This window comes from Acipenser ruthenus, unplaced genomic scaffold (assembly GCF_902713425.1).
Source record: "Acipenser ruthenus unplaced genomic scaffold, fAciRut3.2 maternal haplotype, whole genome shotgun sequence".
Taxonomy (NCBI): Eukaryota; Metazoa; Chordata; class Actinopteri; order Acipenseriformes; family Acipenseridae; genus Acipenser; species Acipenser ruthenus.
The window spans coordinates 180,815-203,375 of NW_026707499.1; the positions used below are offsets into that span (position 1 = coordinate 180,815).

The 22,561-nt window shown below is 40.4% G+C and overlaps 1 protein-coding gene across 1 annotated transcript in view; it reads right to left on the reverse strand.

Annotated features, from left to right (window-relative positions):
• The window catches only part of LOC131727470 (diacylglycerol kinase theta-like), a 68,972-nt gene extending 49,782 nt beyond the window's left edge, over nt 1–19,190 (reverse strand). Inside the window, exons 1-11 of the mRNA XM_059018862.1 lie at nt 19,094–19,190; nt 16,662–16,815; nt 11,398–11,472; nt 10,807–10,907; nt 10,089–10,312; nt 9,485–9,575; nt 9,231–9,285; nt 8,927–8,988; nt 6,776–6,926; nt 5,822–5,860; nt 5,232–5,347 (exon numbers count right to left, since the gene is read on the reverse strand). Coding sequence (XP_058874845.1) covers nt 5,232–5,347; nt 5,822–5,860; nt 6,776–6,926; nt 8,927–8,988; nt 9,231–9,285; nt 9,485–9,575; nt 10,089–10,312; nt 10,807–10,907; nt 11,398–11,472; nt 16,662–16,815; nt 19,094–19,120 — 1,095 coding nt within the window. The 5' untranslated portion in view covers nt 19,121–19,190. The remainder of the gene's footprint in view (nt 1–5,231; nt 5,348–5,821; nt 5,861–6,775; nt 6,927–8,926; nt 8,989–9,230; nt 9,286–9,484; nt 9,576–10,088; nt 10,313–10,806; nt 10,908–11,397; nt 11,473–16,661; nt 16,816–19,093) is intronic.
• Between the last annotated feature and the right edge of the window lie 3,371 nt (nt 19,191–22,561).

The following is a 22,561-nucleotide window of genomic DNA, read 5'->3' on the forward strand; positions in this document are numbered from 1 at the left end:
AGTGCACTCGGTACCAACACGGGGCTCGGAACCGACCCGGTTGCACTCGGTACCGATTCGATACTGACCCGGTTCACTCAGCACCGACACAGAGCCTCGGTACTGACTCGATGCACTCGGTACCGAAGCAGTAACATCAAACTCGCAAGCGAGAACAGGGGAGATAAACGCAGTTACTGCTAATGGCATGTTAGCAGGGATGCCCACCTGCAAGTCAGCCACTGGCTAAACTGCTTTTCAGTACAAACACGAGACTAGCAGTAGCCTGCACCGGAACAGTAACCTTGGTCCCTTAGGATCGGGGGCAACAGGTGGCTAGTTACTTTTTTGTAGTGAGTAGCAGGGATGCCCACCTGCACAAGCCACTGGCTAATTTCTTAGTCAGTACAAACACGAGACTAGAAACGGCCAGCTTGCGAACAAGCCTTTGTAATAGTGGTGCTGGATAGCTGCACTAAAACAGCAACGAGCTGCTAAAGTAGGTAGGTCCACAGTAGCTGCTCGGGTTTCAATACCTTTTCCTGTAAGAAATGAGACACAGTATGTATATATATATATATAAGAATCACACTGCGATCTGCTGAAAAGAAATGGAAGAGAACCAAACTCCCTGCTGCCCTAGACCTTTACCGCACTCTCCTCTCCTCCTTCTCCTCTACTCTCTCCTCTGCTAAATGTGCTTATTTCCAATCTGTAATCCAAGCCTCCACTAACAACCCACGTAAACTATTCTCTACCTTCTCCTCCCTCCTAAACCCTCCCCCCCCCCCTCCTCCCTCCTCTATCTCCCCTGATGACTTTGCCTCCTTCAATTCTAAAATCTCAGATATCCGCAAACTCTTTAACACCTCTCCCTCCCCCGCACCCCCTCCCGCTCCAACTCCTACACCCACTGCAACCCCTACTAACTCACCCTCCTTCTCCACCTTCTTGCCCCTCTCAGACTCTGACCTCTCCTCCCTGCTCCAGGGTCACAAACCCACCACGTGTGCCTTGGACCCCCTCCCCACTCACATCTTTCAAGCTGCTGCTCCTGCTCTACTCCCCTTCATCTCCTCCCTCCTCAACACCTCTCTACTTTCTGGTATCTTTCCCTCTGCCTTCAAAAAAGCCTCTATCACTCCCCTCCTCAAAAAACCTACCCTCGACCCCACCTCCCTCCAGAGCTACCGTCCTGTCTCCCTCCTACCCTTCCTCTCCAAAACCCTCGAGCGGACTGTACACCGCCAGCTCTCTGCTTTCCTGTCCAACCACTCTCTGCTTGACCCTCTCCAATCTGGCTTCCGCTCTGCTCACTCCACTGAAACCGCCCTCCTGTCTGTCACCAACTCACTTAAGTGTGCCCGAGCTGCCTCTCTCTCCTCTGTAATTCTCCTCGACCTCTCTGCTGCCTTTGACACTGTTGATCACTCTATTCTACTATCATCTCTTGCTGACCTGGGGATCTCTGGCACTGCCCTGGCCTGGTTCTCCTCCTACCTCTCCAACCGCACTTACCAGGTAACCTGGTGTGGAGCAACCTCCACACCTCACCCTCTCTTAACTGGAGTCCCCCAAGGGTCAGTCTTGGGTCCTCTCCTGTTCTCTCTCTACACCCGCTCCCTGGGCCCCCTCATCGCATCCTATGGTTTCTCATACCATTTCTATGCTGATGATGCTCAGATTTTCCTCTCCTTCCTCACCTCTGACTCCACCATCTCCTCCCGTATCTCTACCTGTCTGTCTGCTATTTCCTCCTGGATGCACTCGCATCACCTCAAACTCAACCTCTCTAAATCTGACCTCCTTTTCTTTCCCTCCTCCTCCCCCTCCTCTGATCTCTCTATCTCTGTTCCTCTGGAATCTACCACACTCTCTCCCTCTTCCTCAGCTAAGAACCTTGGAGTCACCCTGGACCCCTGCCTCTCTTATTCCCTGCACATCTCCACTTTGGCACGCACTTGCCGATTCTTCCTGAGCAACATCCGAAGAATCCGACCCTTCCTCACCAACTATGCTACCCAGCTCCTGGTCCAGGTCCTCTCCCGCCTAGACTGCTGCAACTCCCTCCTGGCTGGCCTCCCTGCGTCCGCCACCCGTCCGCTTCAGCTCATCCAGAACTCTGCTGCCCGCCTGGTGTTCTCTCTGCCTCGCTTCGCCCACGCTACTCCACTACTCCGCTCGCTCCACTGGCTCCCGATCACCGCTCGCATCCAGTTCAAGACTCTTGTACTAGCCTACAGATGCCTTGACCAGACTGCACCCAGCTACCTCCAGACCCTCATCTCTCCCTACACCCCACTCGACCTCTCCGCTCCGCCTGCACTAGAAGACTAGCTCTACCTCCGCTATGCTCCCCTGCCTCCAGAGCCCGTTCCTTCTCCACCCTTGCTCCGCAGTGGTGGAATGACCTTCCTACAGATGTCAGGACTGCCCAGTCCCTGACCACATTCCGGCGCCTCCTTAAGACTCACCTCTTCAAAGAGCACCTGTAGAACTCCTCTGTTTGTATCCTGGGACACTATCACCCTTCATGTAAATGTGCTTTATTTTGCTCTTATCTGCCCCCTATTTTACTGCATTTAATCCTGTACTTCAGAATACTGTAATCTGCCAAGTGTTTAACCTGTAGTACTTTGTATTTAATCACATCCTGATGTAACTATCACTATTTAATCATATCCTGATGTAACTATCACTATTATCTGCTGTATTATTGAATTGTGGTTTGTCACACTTGTTCTTTGCTTGAACAAAAGTTATTGTATTTCTTGCTCTTATTGTATTACTTGTATTGTAACACTTGAAATGTATTTGCTTACGATTGTAAGTCGCCCTGGAAAAGGGCGTCTGCTAAGAAATAAATTATATATATATATATATACAGTACTGTGCAAAAGTTTTAGGCAGGTGTGAAAAAATGGTGTAAAGTAAGAATGCTTTCAAAATTAGACATGTTAATAGCTTATATTTATCAATTAACTAAATGCAAAGTGAGTGACCAGAAGAAAAATCTAAATCAAATCCATATTTGGTGTGACCACCCTTTGCCTTCAAAACAGCATCAATTCTTCTAGGTACACTTGCACAAAGTTAGGGATTTTGTACGCATATAGTCAGGTGTATGATTAAACAATTATACCAAACAGGTGCTAATGATTATCAATTCAATATGTAGGTTGAAACATAATCATTAACTGAAACAGAAACAGCTGTGTAGGAGGAATAAAACTGGGTGAGGAACAGCCAAACTCAGCTAACAAGGTGAGGTTGCTGAAGACAGTTTACTGTCAAAAGTCATACACCAGGGCAAGACTGAGCACAGCAACAAGACACAAGGTAGTTATACTGCATCAGCAAGGTCTCTCCCAGGCAGAAATTTCAAGGCAGACAGGGGTTTCCAGATGTGCTGTCCAAGCTCTTTTGAAGAAGCACAAAGAAACGGGCAACGCTGAGGACCGTAGACGCAGTGGTCGGCCAAGGAAACTTACTGCAGCAGATGAAAGACACATCATGCTTAGTTCCCTTCGCAATCAGAAGTTGTCCAGCAGTGCCATCAGCTCAGAATTGGCAAAAAACAGTGGGACCCTGGTACACCCATCTACTGTCCGGAGAAGTCTGGTCAGAAGTGGCCTTCATGAAAGACTTGCGGCCAAAAAGCCATACCTCCGACGTGGAAACAAGGCCAAGCGACTCAACTATGCACGAAAACACAGGAACTGGGGTGCAGAAAAATGGCAGCAGGTGCTCTGGACTGATGAGTCAAAATTTGAAATATTTGGTTGTAGCAGAAGGCAGTTTGTCCGCCGAAGGGCTGGAGAGCGGTACACAAATGAGTGTCTGCAGGCAACAGTGGAGGTTCCTTGCAAGTTTGGGGCTGCATTTCTGCAAATGGAGTTGGGGATTTGGTCAGAATTAATGGTCTCCTCAATGCTGAGAAGTACAGGCAGATACTTATCCATCATGCAATACCATCAGGGAGGCATCTGATTGGCCCCAAATTTATTCTGCAGCATGACAACGACCCCAAACAAACAGCGAAAGTCATTAAGAACTATCTTCAGCGTAAAGAAGAACAAGGAGTCCTGGAAGTGATGGTATGGCCCCCACAGAGCCCTGATCTCAACATCATCGAGTCTGTCTGGGATTACATGAAGAGAGAGAAGCAACTGAGACTGCCTAAATCCACAGAAGAACTGTGGTTAGTTCTCCAAGATGTTTGGGCCAACCTACCTGCTGAGTTCCTTCAAAAACTGTGTGCAAGTGTACCTAGAAGAATTGATGCTGTTTTGAAGGCAAAGGGTGGTCACACCAAATATTGATTTGATGTAGATTTTTCTTCTGTTCACTCACTTTGCATTTTGTTAATTGATAAATATAAACTATTAACATGTCTATTTTTGAAAGCATTCTTACTTTACAGCATTTTTTCACACCTGCCTAAAACTTTTGCACAGTACTGTATATATATATATATATATATATATATATACATATATATATATATATATATATATATATATATATATATATACATACATATATATACATAGATACACACACACACCCGAAAGGAAACTCAAAGCGAAACACACGGTAAACAATACTGTAAAATTAATAATTAGACAATTATTAAATAATGTACTTTCAATAATATTCTAAATATATTATTATTATTATTATTATTATTATTATTATTTATTTCTTAGCAGACGCCCTTATCCAGGGCGACTTACAATCGTAAGCAAAAACATTTCAAGCGTTACAATACAAGTAATACAATAAGATAAGATAATGATATATATACATTTCAGCTGAAGAAGTTATCGACTTGGTATGTCAGGATCCCGGGAGGGACGGCAGCAGAGCTGCAGGCTTCCCACGGCACACAAGGCCACAATGGGACTTAACCAGCGCTAGCTGAAAACACAGAATATACAGAAAATACACAGAAAACAGGCTATGAATACAATTATTATAGCGATTCTGTAATAATTCTGCACTTTTTTAAAGCAATTGCTAAAAAAGGAGCGCAAAAATAAATCAGGAGGATTTACTTATCAACTCTCTGATGTTAATGTTTACGCTCACGGGGGCGGAGCAGACCTACGTCACCCTCGTCTGACGAGTATCTTTGGTATAAAGTTTTCAGATTCTGGGGTCTTAAAGGGGAACACCCATTTTGGTTAATGGTAATGGTAAACCCTGTAATGGTTACTATTCCCTACTTGAAAGGGCTTTAGGTTTCTTACCATTATTTCAGGAATGATAACTGCAGATATCTGTTTGCTGTTAATTGTAGTATCTTTTGCTAGCATATATATTCTTTCTGCCTCAGAAAAGCAAGATATTTCCAGTACCACAGCCCCTAAAAAGCAAACAAACCAGTATGTCAATAACATCTCCTGTAGGATGTAAAAATTAGAACTTCAAATATAATAAAAACGTATACCACCATAACCTACATCTACAGTACACATGTAAAAATGTGAGTTTGCCATACTTGGATAGCGGCATGATATCTGTATGTCTAGACTCCCTCAATAACTTCTGTTAAATAATGGCCTTACCCAGTTTCATAACAGATGGATAAGCAGTTATATATTTCCATCAATAAAACTAATACATGTGTACAGACTCTTCAAATATGTTCCAGTCTCAGAGAATATCTTTGGCAGCTGCTTAAGTTTAATGCTTCTAAAATTAGTCCAATGTCAGAGTCCACTGTTTTAAAAAGGTCAGTCAGAGCTAATACTAAAACTGGCAAATAAAACTAGCCCAGGCATCTCACAGGTAAGGGTTTAGTTTGTCATAATACAAGCAATTACAAAAGCAATCTTACCTTGCCCTGTGTAAACATGAGTGACAGAAACTAGATGAGCTGTAAAGAAATAAAAAGGTATGTCAGTAACATACATATACATATAACAAGTATATACAGTAAATTACATTTGACAGATTTCAGCTCCATGCGTTGTTTCAATAAAAAGGATGAGAGGAATTGTTGTTAATGCTAATAAGATATGAAAATAGATTTTAAAACATACCTTTGACAAACAAAATAAAACTAGCAACAACACTGTAAAAACAATCCTAGGTTTACCCACACCGAGCATCAAAAGAAACGTATCACTATTATAACACATTTATTTAAAAAAAAAAAATAAGGTATATAAATGATGAACATTGACGAAATGTTTTTGGTTTATTTTTAATCACTCGATCATTCATCCTTGACCATGACACGCTTGAGTGACTATGACTGAAGCATATGCACTTAATCACCTAATTTGAGTTGATTGGACACGATATGGAGTGATTTCGGCTGTTGAATTGCAAGCTTGAATAAAAGCAATAAAGAAAAATCACAGAAAAAAAAAATATGTCACGTCTGTCAAGAGAGCAGTGCCTTCGTGCAATCGGCATGTTGGAGGCTGGACTAGGGCAGTGTACTGTGGCTCGCCGTCTCGGGTGCTCACAGCTAGCAATTTCAAACCTGGCGAGACGGTATAACCAGACACACTCTGTCAATGACAGGCCACGAACTGGGAGACCAAGAGTCACAACACCTGCCCAAGATCGACAGATCATTTTGCAGCATCTTGTGATATCAATTGTTAATCAGCACAATAAAAAGTCACTGCACCTACTCTAAAAGTGTCATTTTGCGATCACATCTAGTGAATTTTATCCAAATATAAGTGATAAGTTTCTTTTGATGCTCAGTATACAGTATATACTGTAGTGGCACATTCTCGCTTTTACACTGTGATGAAAACTGGAACTGATGGCTTACTTTTAATGGCGAGGTGTTCTTGAAGAAGTTCAGTGTATTCTTTTTCACTCAGCTGTACTGGTAGTCCGCTCACCAACAGGTTCACCTGCACCACGGAGTTCCTGTTCTCCACAATGTAGAACCGGGTCTGGTTCATTTGCCGAATAGAGTTCTGCAAGGAAACGAAACTGAATGCAATTAAATCTGTTTTTTCTTGTTTTGAATGTAATTTTCCTGCATTTAGCACAGGACTTTGCTGACAACACAGCCAGTTTCTGTGGACCACCACGAAGAGCACCTTTAAGATGGAACTTCAAACTTCAATGATTAACACTATTCAAGGCCTCTTGGTGTATTTGCAAGGTCGAAAGTTTTGTGATGCTGTATTGGCATTAATAACTCTGAATGTTCTAAACAACAATGCTCTCTGTGGACACTGCGATCAATTCAACTGATTGAAACCAGTGGTTCTCAAACATTAATTTTAAAAAGGGCCACATGACATGGGGCTGCAGTAGGTGCAAGTCAGTTCTTTTCAGTTCACACAGCGCTCTATATATTTTTATATTACATACTCAATGCATCATTTAAGAATGGATAAAACACTGCACAGCTATAAAAAGGATGTTGTTAGTAATAAATGTAAAAACAAAAACTAATTTTTACAATTGTCAGATGGTGCTTTAGGCTGACCTAGAGTAACTCTGGTAACAAATGTATCCAATATGAAATAATGTACTTAAAAAGCATCAGTAGGCCTGTGGCAGGACGGCCGAGTGGTGACTTACCCAGACCCGACCCGGAAGCTAACACAGAGACAGACAGGTACTTGCAGGTGAAAAAAACATTGGTGCGCCGTTTTTATTGCAACAAAAGCAAATGAAAAGGATATACAAAAACACAGTGCTCACAGAGCAAAATAAAAAGTTCAAACAAAAATAAATCTTGACACCAAACAAATACTGTGCTGGTCTGCTCAGCATAAGTAGCAATTGCTTTCTTTGTTTCATTTTTTCCTTTCTTTCTCCTGTCTCTCTCCCACGTACCTCCTCTCTGTACACCCACCCCAAACACAGAAACAGGCATGCTTATATACAGACGTGACCATCTCCGAATTAACAACCAATTAATTAATTTGGAGACAACCATCATAAATCGTAACACACTAACATCCCCCATTTAAATAACCACCAGACAATATATTTATTTTAAATAATAATACAATACACCACAAACCATTCATTAAACACACCCATTCTAAAATAAACAAACAATACATGTGCCCCGCCCCTGTGTGCATTTGTGTGTTATGTGTTGTATGTTGCGTATGTTAATGTTGGTGTATAGTCATTGTTACACGGGATATAAACGGGTCTGTGTTTCACGTGTGATTTAAAAATGTAGATTTGTATTTAGGCACGAGGATGGCACAAATCACTTCACGTGCATTTAAAGTATGTAATATGTGAGCACGGGGTTGAACGTAATTCATTCACGTGCTGGGATTCAAGTGAATGATTAATTAGTAATTGAATCCCAGCACAACAGTATATATAGAGACACGTCGCACTCACACAGGGTTGGGTGTTCGAGAGTGGAGAACGGGTGAGAGAGAAGGAGAAATAAATCTAAAAGTTAGTTTAAATATCAATTGCTATTACGTGCTGGTAGGACCAGCACGATACTTGTTTATTTAAAACTCACCATGTTTGTTTGTGTGTCTGTCCGTGCACTGTCTGTTTACTGTATAGTCCATTTTGTTTGTCTCTTTATTTTGGCGTGAAGTGCCGTGTCCTGTGTTTTTGTATGTTTACAACCTTTTTATTTTCTGTTCTGTTTATTAAATGCTGAGCGAAACCATTCGCTCAGCTCCACCAAACCACACATCTCTGTTGTTTATTTCCTGGCTCTGGTCTGACGCCACCCAATCCGGCCGTCTTTGTGACAGGACCGTTTCATAGTATCTGCAGGTTTACCCACTGCATCTTCCAGCCAGTGCAAGCGATTATCAGTTTGCACGCTAGCAAGCTGCCTTCATTGATGCTGTTCCACAAAACAATATTTCCAGTTTTGTAGAAATCAGCTCAGCTATACTAAATGAATAACAGATAAGGAGACTGTTACATGGAAGGGGTTTGTGCTCCTCTTTAACTTTGGTCAAGTTTAAGATACCTTTCTGATGGCCTGAAGTTTCTCCAGCAAAAGTTCCTGGTTCATCAGCACTTGCCGTTGAACTTTAAAAAAAAAAAAAGATATATAAATTAGCATTTTAAGTCAATGCAAACAGTATCTTCCATTTTAATAAAAAAACATGCAATCCGAACTAAAAGCACTAAATAACGCATTAAAAATATTGTTGATGACCGGGGGCATAAATCCAGACTTTTTGCCCTCTGCCCCCTTCCCCCAAATCCCCATACTCTACCTGATTTAAATTATTCAATTTCTCATTCATTTATTTTCCTCTACCCCTTACCTTGCTTGCTCCCCATGTGTACTTCTACGAGTCTTAAACCCTCTGGGTCTTCGTCCTGTTTAATAAACATTAATTGAATAGGAAATTGTGTCAATAGAAAGATATGCAGGTATAAAACACAGAATACTTGCTGTTCAGCATTTTTTTATTTACTTTTATTTTTTTTTTAAGATATGCAATTCAATGTACTTCCTTCTAACTCTCACTGAAGAGCCACAATCGAATCATTAATTTAAAGCATTGTACTTAATTACCGATCTTCCTAGCTGCTGAAGAACTTCTTTAATGACAGACTCGACAGTGGTTTTCTTGGTGATCAAGATGGAGATGTATGCCACTCCCAGTCTAAAACAAAAAAAATAACATTGATATGTCCTCAATTAGTAGGTGCATGTTACCCACAACCTAAAATGGGGAGGGGGGGGGGTCAAACTACAACTGTCACACAGGAACTCAGTTTCCAATTAAAAAAATAAATAAATAAAATCAGAAACATGACTGAAAATAGGATTTATTTCCATACCAAATTTCTAAGCAGCTGGTCATCATGTGTATTCGCAGCACCTGCAGATACAGGGTACAGGGTAAGACCAGTGCATACAAAAAAAACAAAAACCTGGCACTATCGCTGACTGAAAGCCACAATGGGCAAAAATCATCTCGGACCCTTCTCAGTTGTTGGTATTAGCCCTATATTGGAAAAGGGGATACTAATCAAGCACTGGCTCCTGGAAGGTAGCATGATAGCTTCCCTTCAAAGGGCAATCCTGGAATGAACATCCCATTCAGTCCTGGGCCTTTCTCAAGCAGAGCCCAGAAATGGTGCCCCAGTGTATTATCCCTACAATTGTGACTTACTTTAACCACCCAGCATATATCTTGAGGACTTCGCTCTCCTTTGGCTTGGCTTGGAGCACCCAGGCCTCAGGCACAGACTCCTTAAACACGGACTGCGACTTGGGGTTTTCCGTGGCCCCATTGCAGTTGGTGATATCCTCGTTAACCAGGACCTGTTGGCAGTATATCTGGAGCTCGTAGTCTTGAGGCTCATCTGGGATGTAGTAAACTCTCAGCGCTGCTTCCTGTCCAGCCAAACAGAGAGCCTCTGTTACGTATAACAAGCTTTAGTGCTTTAAGTTAGGATTGTATGCTCATAAAAGGAACGTGAGGATGAGCAAAGAGGCGCTATACCAAAAGTCTTGTAAACTTATTGTGAAAACTATGGAATATTCAGGGACTATGAAGGGAGCGTCGCATTGGCTCTGGCACGGGGGGAAAAATAAACACATAAACTATAGAATATTTAAGTTCCAAAGTGTGAGAATCCATATAGTTCATTAGGCAGAAATTAATGTATGCATCAATGTTTGACTTTTAATTTTGTCATTCTGCACCTCCGCCTCCAACTCAATTTCAATTTACTCAAATCGGACTAAACGGTTGTAAACGTTGATATTCCAGACAAAACTTTAAAGTTTTATGAATATGCTTCTGGTACTAAAAAAAGGATGATTTTAATTTGCAGGCATCAAATAAATGGGAACATATTTCTACAAGAGAAAAAATGAACTCTCACCACAACTTCTTCGTTTTTGGCGATCCGTGGAACCGATATTAGGCGAAACTGGTTGCGCTTCACTGCATCATTGCCATCAAATATCTTTAGGGTCTGTTTGCCTGAGAACAGCACGTTAGATCAAAGTTACCAGGCAACAATCATGGAGATACAGAACACAAGTTGAACACACACGATATCATCAACATGCATTAAAGCTGTTCTGCAGGAGCAGAATAAGTAAAATAAAGCAGGTGAAGCTAATGAAATATTCCAAGAAATCTTAAATATCGCCATCACTTTTTAGGTCTCACATTGACGTATACTACCATGTTCACTTATATAACCCAGTCCCAGGAAGGAAATTCGTCTCAATCACTTAAGTGGTACAGTAATCTTCACCAATTGCTATGAAAAAATAACAATAAAAACTAAATACATGCTTACCATAATGTGTGCATTTCATAGGAAAATGTGTTATGGTAATACATAAGAGGTAGGAGGAATAATTTCCTTTCATTTCTAATTAGATCCTTTTTATCAACAAGATTGCCTACAGCACATGTATCACTGAAATCTCTAAATGGCTTAAGAGCAATGAAATATTCATACTTGAATCTGAGGATGAGGTGGATTGTGTTTCTTTCAAGTTCCCTGCAACTGAGCGATCAACATCATCACTGTCATCTGGATTGAAAAAAAGAAAGAATTACTTAACCATTACAATGCAGCCCCTTATAACATGGTGCCAGTTATTTGGCAGTATTTTAGTGGCTACCATTTTCCACATGACTATTCACTTGCAAGCTCCATGCTCAAGATGGAACACGTATGTTTTCATACGGCTCCTAACTACTGCTAAAATACTACGAAATCCCACTGAAACAATACTATAGTAGATATGCTGAATTTCACAGTGAGACAATGTGATAGTGTAAGGTTGTGTGATCGGGCAGCTGGTGTTTGGGAGCAGAAAGGCTTCAGGAGACAAGGTTAAAGTGCAAACTTGAGAAGCTTATTAAAGTGCTGAGTGCCACACAAACGTTGCTTTTTGTCCACAACAGTTTCCAAGTAAGTATAATAAATAAATACAGCACTGCATTGAAAAAATAAAAACATTTAACCAAACCAGGATACTCAGCTATCCTATACTTTCATTTTAAAAGCATTGGTTACTACACAGCGTCCTGCTGTTTCCTTCTGGAGAGCCTCCCCGTAAATGAGCAATCCTCTCCTATATATAGAGGCTGGCTATATAACCACACCCCTGGACTGGTCCATTATAAAGTACAAGAAAAACATTACCATCATGTGCCAATTACTTTCATAATGCTTAAACTACATATCATTAACATTACAATAGTTAACATTTTTCCCAATTGCATAACCCACTCTACACAATTAGTTCCTCATTTTAAGTTATAATCGGCCCCCCGCCCCCCCATTCACTAACATTGAGCGCGTGCCCGTGTATTTGAGTGCAGCCGTCAGTGCATGCGCGCCTTTAATGGCCCCCCGCCCCCCGGCTCCTAATCCAAAGAGAATGGTAAGTATTTTCAAATTAAATGAATTATTTTAAAACAACAAAGTTTCACTGCAGGCAGTACTGGGCATTATTTTACACCATATGTGCACCTATTATGCGAAATAGTTTCCAGCACGCCATGCCAACTGTGTTACTAACATTGTCTTTCTTTTACAAGCCGCCAGCATCCCGACCTCCCCGGCTCAAGTAAGTAAACAAACAGGTATAATTATTATTCACGTTTCTCACAACCTTTGTACATAATGTTTTTCCCATTGACAAACAGCAGCACACATTTTATAATACCATTGATGTTATCAATACGCATTTTAAAAAGGACGGTATACATAGCAAAGTGCGGGGCAGGTTTTAAACAGTCAGTGTTCCGCGGTAGTGATGGACAATGGAATCTGCTCCATCACAGATAGGCCTAAATTCCATCAGCGGGTACCCCCTCATTAAATTGGACACGTTTGGTAACTAAACAGAAGGTCAGTGAACAGGCTAAGTCTTTAATTTGCACAGCTAGTCTACTAACTACGACTACTACTCTGTGCTCCCAATCTCTGCCATTTGATAAATCTGTATTTGAATGTTCTTAATATTCACATTGTGAAATAAGTAGTTACATATCAAAAGGGAGAACTGGTGGTATCTAGGCTCAAAACCTGAGCATGTGTTTGAAAATGAATCCCAAATGTGTAAAACTTGTTTGTAGCATGCACACACCATGTAAATAAACTGTTCTGTGTCATAACATATTATAGTTTTATTTAATTGCCTTAGTTTTATTTCCATTTGTTTCTCATCTCCAGATAATAAAAAAAAACTGTTTTGTCAATTTGTGTTTTCACTTGGTACCAACATTGCTAGGTAATAAAATCTGAAATGAATATAACTACATTTTTCAAGAATATTTAAATAAATGAGTACTATAATGAGAACATCCCTAAACCTAGCATTCAGAAATCTCACCCTACCAGTTAAGGAAAGCTGGAAGTAATATGCTGAAATGTCCTGGAAGAACTAATTCTGCTGACAAGGGTAAGGAAACTGATATATTATACTTCTGGCTAAAAAATAAAAAATAAATGCATAAATCCCTTAGACTGTTGTGTGTGTTCACAGGGAAACAATGGACTTGCAGTTAAACTAATAGTACAAAAAAGACATGCAGTAAGTGTGCTACAAAATTTTAGTAATTTTAGTCTATCCCAAAACAGATGATGTAGATATTCTGAGAAATACATAACAGAAAAAATAAACACTAAGTAAAATCTTTCTCCTCTTCAAACTTAAAGTAAAATAAACTGTCTTGTTTACATTATATAAAATTACAGGATGGGATTAACTCTGTAATTGATCTTATGGGAATACAACTCGCTGAAACACAACCTGTTTTGTTTTACTATGTGTTCCTCAACATTTAGGAGCAGTAGAATATAGAAGTACTGTAGGTCAATTTTACCACTTTGAATGCTCACAACAGTAAACACAGTTTCTTCCTGTTAACCAAACACAACTTTTACACAGTCAATCATAAATTGTGGCACTGGTCTATGAAGCCTCACATTTTAGTTTATGTACAGTATCCGCCTTAACACTGATTAAGGCATTAGCTTTTTAATATCTATATGCTGCCACCTGGATAGATCGTACGTCGTCATGGTGTGAGTTTTCACTCATATGCAGATAACACACAATTATATTTTCTGACCACACCTGATACAAATATGTCCGTTTCGGCTCTTGATAATTGTCTGACTGGGATTAAAACTTGGATACGGCAAAACTTCCTACAATTAAATAGCGATAAAACCGAAGTAATGCCACTCGGCTCTCCTCGACAACTTAGAAATGTTGACTCTTTTAGCATAGTGATCGATGGGCTGAAGTTAAATCTAGCTCTGTAGTTAGGGATCTTGGTGTGGTCTTTGACCCTAGCCTTACTTTCGATGCACATATCCGCAATGTCACCAAGGTGTCCTTTTTTTCACCTTCGTAACACTGCTCGTCTGCACCCTATGCTGTCTGTGCCTGATGCAGAAAGGCTAGTTCATGCCTTTGTTTCTTCCCGGCTCGATTATTATTATTTATTTATTTCTTAGCAGACGCCCTTATCCAGGGCGACTTACAATCGTAAGCAAAAAACATTTCAAGCGTTACAATACAAGTAATACAATAAGAGCAAGAAATACAATAACTTTTGTTCAAGTAAAGTACAAGTTTGACAAACCGCAATTCAATAATACAGCAGGTAATAGTGATAGTTACATCAGGATATGATTAAATAGTGATAGTTACATCAGGATGTGAGTAAATACAAAGTACTACAGGTTAAAAACTTGGCAGATTACAGTATTCTGAAGTACAGGATTAAATGCAGTAAAATATGGGCTGATAAGAGCAAAATAAAGCACATTTACATGAAGGGTGATAGTGTCCCAGGATACAAACAGAGGAGTTCTACAGGTGCTCTTTGAAGAGGTGAGTCTTAAGGAGGCGCCGGAATGTGGTCAGGGACTGGGCAGTCCTGATTATTGCAACGCGTTGTTTGCAGGTGTCTCCGAGGCTGCTATTAGCAGGCTACAATATATTCAGAACTCTGCTGCTCGCATTTTAACTGGCACTAAACTGGGTTTGGTTTTTGATTTGTGTAATTTCTTTTTATATTATGTATACTCTTAATATGCTGTATGTGTATATGGTTCTCTGAGTTTTTTGTGCTTGTACAGCACTTTGAGATGCGTGCATTTAGGCGTTTTATAAAATAAAGATTATTATTATTATTATTCTATAGCAGGGGTACTCAATAGTCAGACTCTGGTCCGAATCCGGACCACAAGTACATTTTTCCCGGACCACCAGGTCATATGCCAGTCTATGTTTTTACTTGTATTCACATTGGAAATGCTGTGAATTTTTCAGACAACACAGTTCTTATGAGAGTGTGGAAGGCGAGGGTACAGTAGGTGTGTCGCTGTGATACAAGTAGCAGATACTCAGTGAGAGCTATGAATGAAACCAAATGTACAACAGTATTAGCAGCTCAAATGAAGTGCATTGGCTGCTGTGGCCTGTTTTGTAAGCGTCAACATATCCCTTCTCTTTGGCTAATAAAACAACTGTCCGTCATTAGTAATTTTTTTTGAAAATACACATTTAAGATACAATTTTCATACCTTATGATACAAGTTCCGAGAATTGCACTTCATAAAGACCAAGAAAACAGTGACAAGTGCTGGTGCTACAAAGCCCATTTTTGTTAAGTAGCTTTTCCAAGCTGATTAAAAAATATTAACGGTAAAACACACTATATAATGCTCTTTGTAAAAACACATACTGTTGGTACTCCTGACTCGGGGAAAGCACACAATACTACTCGTGTTTACGAAACTTCACTTTGCAAGCAATGGTAGCGCAACGGACAGAACCCAAGTCACGACAGATATCTCATCATTCCACCATCCACCAAAATGTGCTGTGTGTGCAAAGATTAGCAATGCGTATGCTGATTGCATCGGTGATTAAAATTGCCAAATTTTGCGATCCAAGTCAGGCTTACAACACATGCAGTTAAAATGTTTACTGTCTTAAGTATCTGCAGATGACATTGTGTGCGGATATTCGTTCTCAATATTAACATTATTTATATTAATATCAGTGTTCTGTTCTGACTGATGCACATATGTGTGTCTGTATTGCTCTTGCTGAGCTCACCTGGAACTCAAGGACTTGCCATTTCTCCCACTTACTGTGAGTATTAGCCGATTTATAAATGCACTGAATGTAGAATTACTGTATTTTTTGTATTATTTGTAAGGTGTTTTTAATTCACTTGAAAGAGAAAGCACAGTGATTTATTTCTGCTTGCGCTTCAGTTTTGTTTGCTACAATTTGCTTAGTTTTTGCAATGGTGAAACAATGTTTGGCTCTGCTAACACAGACACATAAGAATAGAGTAGTTATACAATTCTGTGGTTATGGCAGGGAAAGAACTCATGCGGTAACAAGTCAGTAAAGAAGACAGACTAGTAAAAATGAGACATGATTTTGATTCCCCCCCAAAAACTCTCAAATCAACAATATGTGTAAAAACTATATTTGTGTAGCTCTGTGTTTGTTTGTGACAATGTGCTCTGGACCTTGGCCTTGCTGTAACCAAGAATTTTGGACCTTCACTAAAATAATTGAGTACCCATTCTATAGTTTTACCTCAAAGCCTATCATCTAATATCCTAAAATCCCTTTGGAATGTTTTTCCTTTTTTATTTATTTATTTTTTTAAATATGTTGGTGTGTTCCACAAGATATACATGTGATGAATACAGTATCATTTTTTTTTTGTTACCTGGTTCTTTTTGAGAACTTTCAGAGATCCGGAAACAGTGCATTTTGCTGAAGTTTCGGGAGTTGACCCGCACACAGTTTGGGGGAAGAATCATTTTCTTCAGTCTTCCAAACTTACATTCTGGCAGAAGAATGATATAACAGGATGCATGTGCCTATTTAAAAAAAAAACAACAATAATAATAATTCTGTCAAATAAAATATGGCGTAATTCTTGTTAGTCATGTTGCCTTTTCATACAAATTATTCAAGCATTCAATGTGGTTATGTGCTTTCAGGTGTAATGCCCCATGCAGTTTTGCAAGCAGGTGTCAGTGAACAACCAGGAACTGTTTGTTCTGTTTCTGCAGCTGAAGACCAACAGTGTTTCTCAGATGATTCTAAATTGTCAAAAATAAATATTTATATATATATATATATATATATATATATATATATATACACAGTACTGTGCAAAAGTTTTAGGCAGGTGTGAAAAAATGCTGTAAAGTAAGAATGCTTTCATAAATAGACATGTTAATAGTTTATATTTATCAATTAACAAAATGCAAAGTGAGTGAACAGAAGAAAAATCTACATCAAATCTACATTCTAGGTACACTTGCACACAGTTTTTGAAGGAACTCGGCAGGTAGGTTGGCCCAAACATCTTGGAGAACTAACCACAGTTCTTCTGTGGATTTAGGCAGCCTCAGTTGCTTCTCTCTCTTCATGTAATCCCAGACAGACTCGATGATGTTGAGGTCAGGGCTCTGTGGGGGCCATACCATCACTTCCAGGACTCCTTGTTCTTCTTTACGCTGAAGATAGTTCTTAATGACTTTCGCTGTATGTTTGGGGTCGTTGTCATGCTGCAGAATAAATTTGGGGCCAATCAAATGCCTCCCTGATGGTATTACATGATGGATAAGTATCCGCCTGTACTTCTCAGCATTGAGGAGACCATTAATTCTGACCAAATCCCCAACTCCATTTGCAGAAATGCAGCCCCAAACTTGCAAGGAACCTCCACCATGCTTCACTGTTGCCTGCAGACACTCATTCGTGTACCGCTCTCCAGCCCTTCGGCGGACAAACTGCCTTCTGCTACAACCAAATATTTCAAATTTTGACTCATCAGTCCAGAGCACCTGCTGCCATTTTTCTGCACCCCAGTTCCTGTGTTTTCGTGCATAGTTGAGTCGCTTGGCCTTGTTTCCACGTCGGAGGTATGGCTTTTTGGCCGCAAGTCTTTCATGAAGGCCACTTCTGACCAGACTTCTCCGGACAGTAGATGGGTGTACCAGGGTCCCACTGTTTTCTGCCAATTCTGAGCTGATGGCACTGCTGGACAACTTCCGATTGCGAAGGGAACTAAGCATGATGTGTCTTTCATCTGCTGCAGTAAGTTTCCTTGGCCGACCACTGCGTCTACGGTCCTCAGCGTTGCCCGTTTCTTTGTGCTTCTTCAAAAGAGCTTGGACAGCACATCTGGAAACCCCTGTCTGCCTTGAAATTTCTGCCTGGGAGAGACCTTGCTGATGCAGTATAACTGCCTTGTGTCTTGTTGCTGTGCTCAGTCTTGCCATGGTGTATGACTTTTGACAGTAAACTGTCTTCAGCAACCTCACCTTGTTAGCTGAGTTTGGCTGTTCCTCACCCAGTTTTATTCCTCCTACACAGCTGTTTCTGTTTCAGTTAATGATTGTGTTTCAACCTACATATTGAATTGATGATCATTAGCACCTGTTTGGTATAATTGTTTAATCATACACCTGACTATATGCCTACAAAATCCCTGACTTTGTGCAAGTGTACCTAGAAGAATTGATATGGATTTGATTTAGATTTTTCTTCTGTTCACTCACTTTGCATTTAGTTAATTGATAAATATAATCTATTAACAGTCTATTTTTGAAAGCATTCTTACTTTACAGCATTTTTTCACACCTGCCTAAAACTTTTGCACAGGTACCGTATATATATATATATATATATATATATATATATATATATCTATATATATATATATATATATATATACACATACATACATACATACATACATACACACACACACACATTATATATATATATATATATATATATATATATATATACACACACACACACATCATTTAAGTGTTAACATTGTCTACTTGTGGGTGTTTTACACATTTACAAAAAATGTTAAACTGACATCCTTAATTGTTAGTCCACACCAAGAATGTGAGAGGGATCCTATTATTGTCCCTGTGAATTTAGTGTTTTGGCTCTGGAAAATGAGGTTCACCTGAGTTCAAAGTGAAAATAATGTCTAGAAAACTGACGCAACAGTAGCAAAACATTTAGGAGCACTGTAAAAGTTTGTTATTTTACTGAGAGATTATGACATTTAATTAATGCACCTGATCCTCCATATTAAAGCATTCTTACAGCAACATTTGTACTTACTGTGATTCCGCACCATTCACACCTCATCCCAGACAGCACTTCAGAGGAGCCACAGGTCCTCTTGCACACTTCACAGCGCGCACTAGAGGAGAGATTGCCCTCCTCCAGTGGTGGTGACAGATGTCTAATGCGAAAGGTAAACATTCACAAATGTATTACACTGACAATTTGTAGCATCTAAAGTCTTATAACCTTTGCTTATCAAATAATTACAAATCAGCATGTTGTGGTTTTTATCAACATTAAATGATCAACATCCTCTTTTTCTGTTTCATACATGGTGTCACAAAGACGGCCAGAGTGGGTTGCGTCAGACCAGACAGGAATTCAAACACAGACAGTGGTTGTGATGAGCTGAGTGCAATGCTGCACTCAGCGTTTATTAACAAATAAAAGGTTTTAAACGGTACACAAAACACAGGACACGGCACTGGTAGCCAAAATAACAGACAAACAAAACGAACTAACACTTAACAAACGGTGCACGGAGAGACAAACAAACAAACACGGTGAGTGAAAACAACTACTAATTCTTGCTCTTTTCATTAACATTTACCTCCGCTCCAATCCCGTTCTCCACTCACCGAACACCTAAACCCCGAGTGACAGAAACGTGCATCTATATATACTGTTGTGCTGGGATTCAATTACTAATTAATTACTCACTTGAATCCCAGCACGTGAATTCATTACGTGAAACCCCGTGTTCACATATTATATTTTAAATGCACGTGCGTGATGTGCAATCCCGTGCCTAAATATAATTATACACTTTAAACACACGTGAAACACAGACCCCGTTTATATCCCGTGTACCAATCTATACACCAACATTAACATACGCACGCATACATACATACACAGAACACACAAATGCACACAGGGGCGGGGCACTTTGCCACACATGGTCACAAGGAGAGTTAATACTGGGGGGGGGGGGGGGGGGGGGGTGGCTTAGGTTCTGGTAAAAGGCAAATGGATTTTAAAAGAGACAAATTTAAACTTTTTATATGTAGATTATTATTGTTATTTATATTTAAAAGAAAATATTTAGTTAAACTAGGCCTATTCGAAACAGCCAGTAATCAAAGTTTGTCTTCACAGTTCATAGACTGTGGAGGTTAACAAACTTCACCCTGAATGTTATACATTTTTTACTTTGGATGACATTTAGACGCTCTGCTCTTTATTCATTTATTGCGTGAGTAAGTTGATCTAAACTTACACAGACAAAAATTAGCGCTAGCATAACTACCCTTTATATACAACTAGTCTCAACATACCTCCATATTGTGATACTCTCAATGTCCCAAACCAAATTTCACCATAAGTGATTAATGTTTCTCTATAATATGTAAAAATGTCATAATTACCTGTAATTGGATTTTTTCAGGGTGGAGATCAACTCCACACATTAACATCCAATCTCTTTGCTAGCCCAGGTGAAAGAACCAGAGCTCCAGAAGCTCTTGTGCAATGCTGCATCTGGATGCCGCCCAGAACTCGGGAGGGTTATGGACTGAGAGAGAATTCTGAGATGACTTCTGGCACGAAGTTGGGATTTAGCCTGCAAGTAACTTTGTCTTTAAAGAACTGTGTGCTATGGACAGTCCACAACTAGGGCTTGAAGTTCACTTACTCTCCTTACCGAAACTACGCCCACTAAAAATGCTGTTTTGAGGAACAGATGTTTTAAGGAGCAAGAGTAAAGGGTTCGAAGGGTGCCCTTGTTAGCCTTCTTAAAACTTCTTTTAGAGTTCTGATATAGAAGATAGTCTTGAAGGGATATTGAGAATGTCTATTTGATTGGCTTGGCACCACCTGCTGAATTCTTTGCATGATTGAGTGAACTTTTTCTTTGAGGCAGTTAGTACTTGATTGTTTGATCGAATCCTTTGTTCTCTAGTTTCCTCCTTTTAATTTCCAGACTGCTAAATGGAAGTAGTCTGGGTTGTGGTGGCATCGCTGGCCGTTGTTCTGGGACAGTAGGTCTCTGTGGGGAGGAAGGTGGCTTTGGTCCGAGATGGATAGGCTCATGATTTCAGGGAGCCAGTAGCTCTTTGGCCAGTAGGAGGTGATGAGGATTACGCAAGCTTGGTTTTGTTTTATTTCTCTCAGGACAGCTGGAATCAAGGTCAAGAGTGGAAATGCATACCGCAGTGCTGTGACCAAGATTGAGAGCCTGTCGATTGCCAGCACACCCTCTGGTAGTACCTTGAACAGAACTAAGAAGCTGTGTTTTCTTTTGTGGCAAAAGGTCTATTTTCGGTGTTCCCAGACTTCTGAAGAAATCTGACAACACATCTTTTTTTCAGCTACCACTCGCGAGGGTCCTGGCTGAGGGTGTCTGCTAGGGTTTTGTGTGGTCTAGGCAAGTAACTTGCAGAAGAGAGATTTTGTGCTGTCTGCACCACTTCCACATCATTGCCAGGTTGCACAGCGGCCAGGATTTCATGCCTCCTTGGTGGTTTATAGATTGTTGATGTGATGCTCCCTTTGATGTAGTGACCATATTCCTTGTAATTGGAAGTCCCTTGTATGGACCCCTGTGACAGAGAAAGAATGATTCTTGGTGTTAGATCTCCTATCCGACCTACAAGGGTGCTGTGTAATGGGAACAGAGTACCTGGACTGATGGCATCCGTGGATTGGACGAGCAGATGTACTCGTTAACCAAAGGGGTCACGGTTGATAATATATAAAGAGGACATAGTGATGTGATCTGTTTCCTTATTATGGTTACGCTGAAACGGGAAGGACCTGTGTTTTGTTTATAGAGAAATGTGAGTGCTTTGTTTGTTTTGTCTGTCTGTAAAACTAGACTAGACAGCTAACACGATCCGGAGCTGTCGCCCACGGCCAGCACTAAACCCGGACAACACTGCACTACTTGTTCACCATTGTTGCAAGTAATAAATTGTACTTCACCACAAGCACTAGAGCACTCACTTTGGACTTGTGTTTGTGTCTAATTGTGTGTTTAGTACTATGCTTATTTACGGGACTGCAACCCTTTTTCATTACTGTGCAACATCCATTGCTGTGCATTGCAAGCACATTATCATTTACTGCCTGGTCAACAGACCTTTGGATTACAATAAAGCAACTGATTGTTTCTTGGGATTACTGCACCTGCACTTCACCTGCTCTACTAACTATCACTTTGCCACAACCCCCCAAACTGTCAGGGAGGCATCTGTGTAGAGTGTTTTGTGGTTGTTATTTTCTTCCAATGGCATGCCTTGTGATTTTGCCTGGTAAGCAGAGGGTTTGGGGAAACAAGGCACCCCCTGGCAACCAGAAGGGAATGAACCCCTGTAGTTGCCCCGTTGTTGGTATCTTGTAACCTTGCTTTGTTTGGGTCTGAGCAGTGGGTTTAAAGGTTTTTAGGGCTTGTTTAGTCTCCTTGAGTTGAAGGTTGTAGTCTTGCTATGCTGTGCCCATCGTTGTCTGTTTCGTAATTGTCTA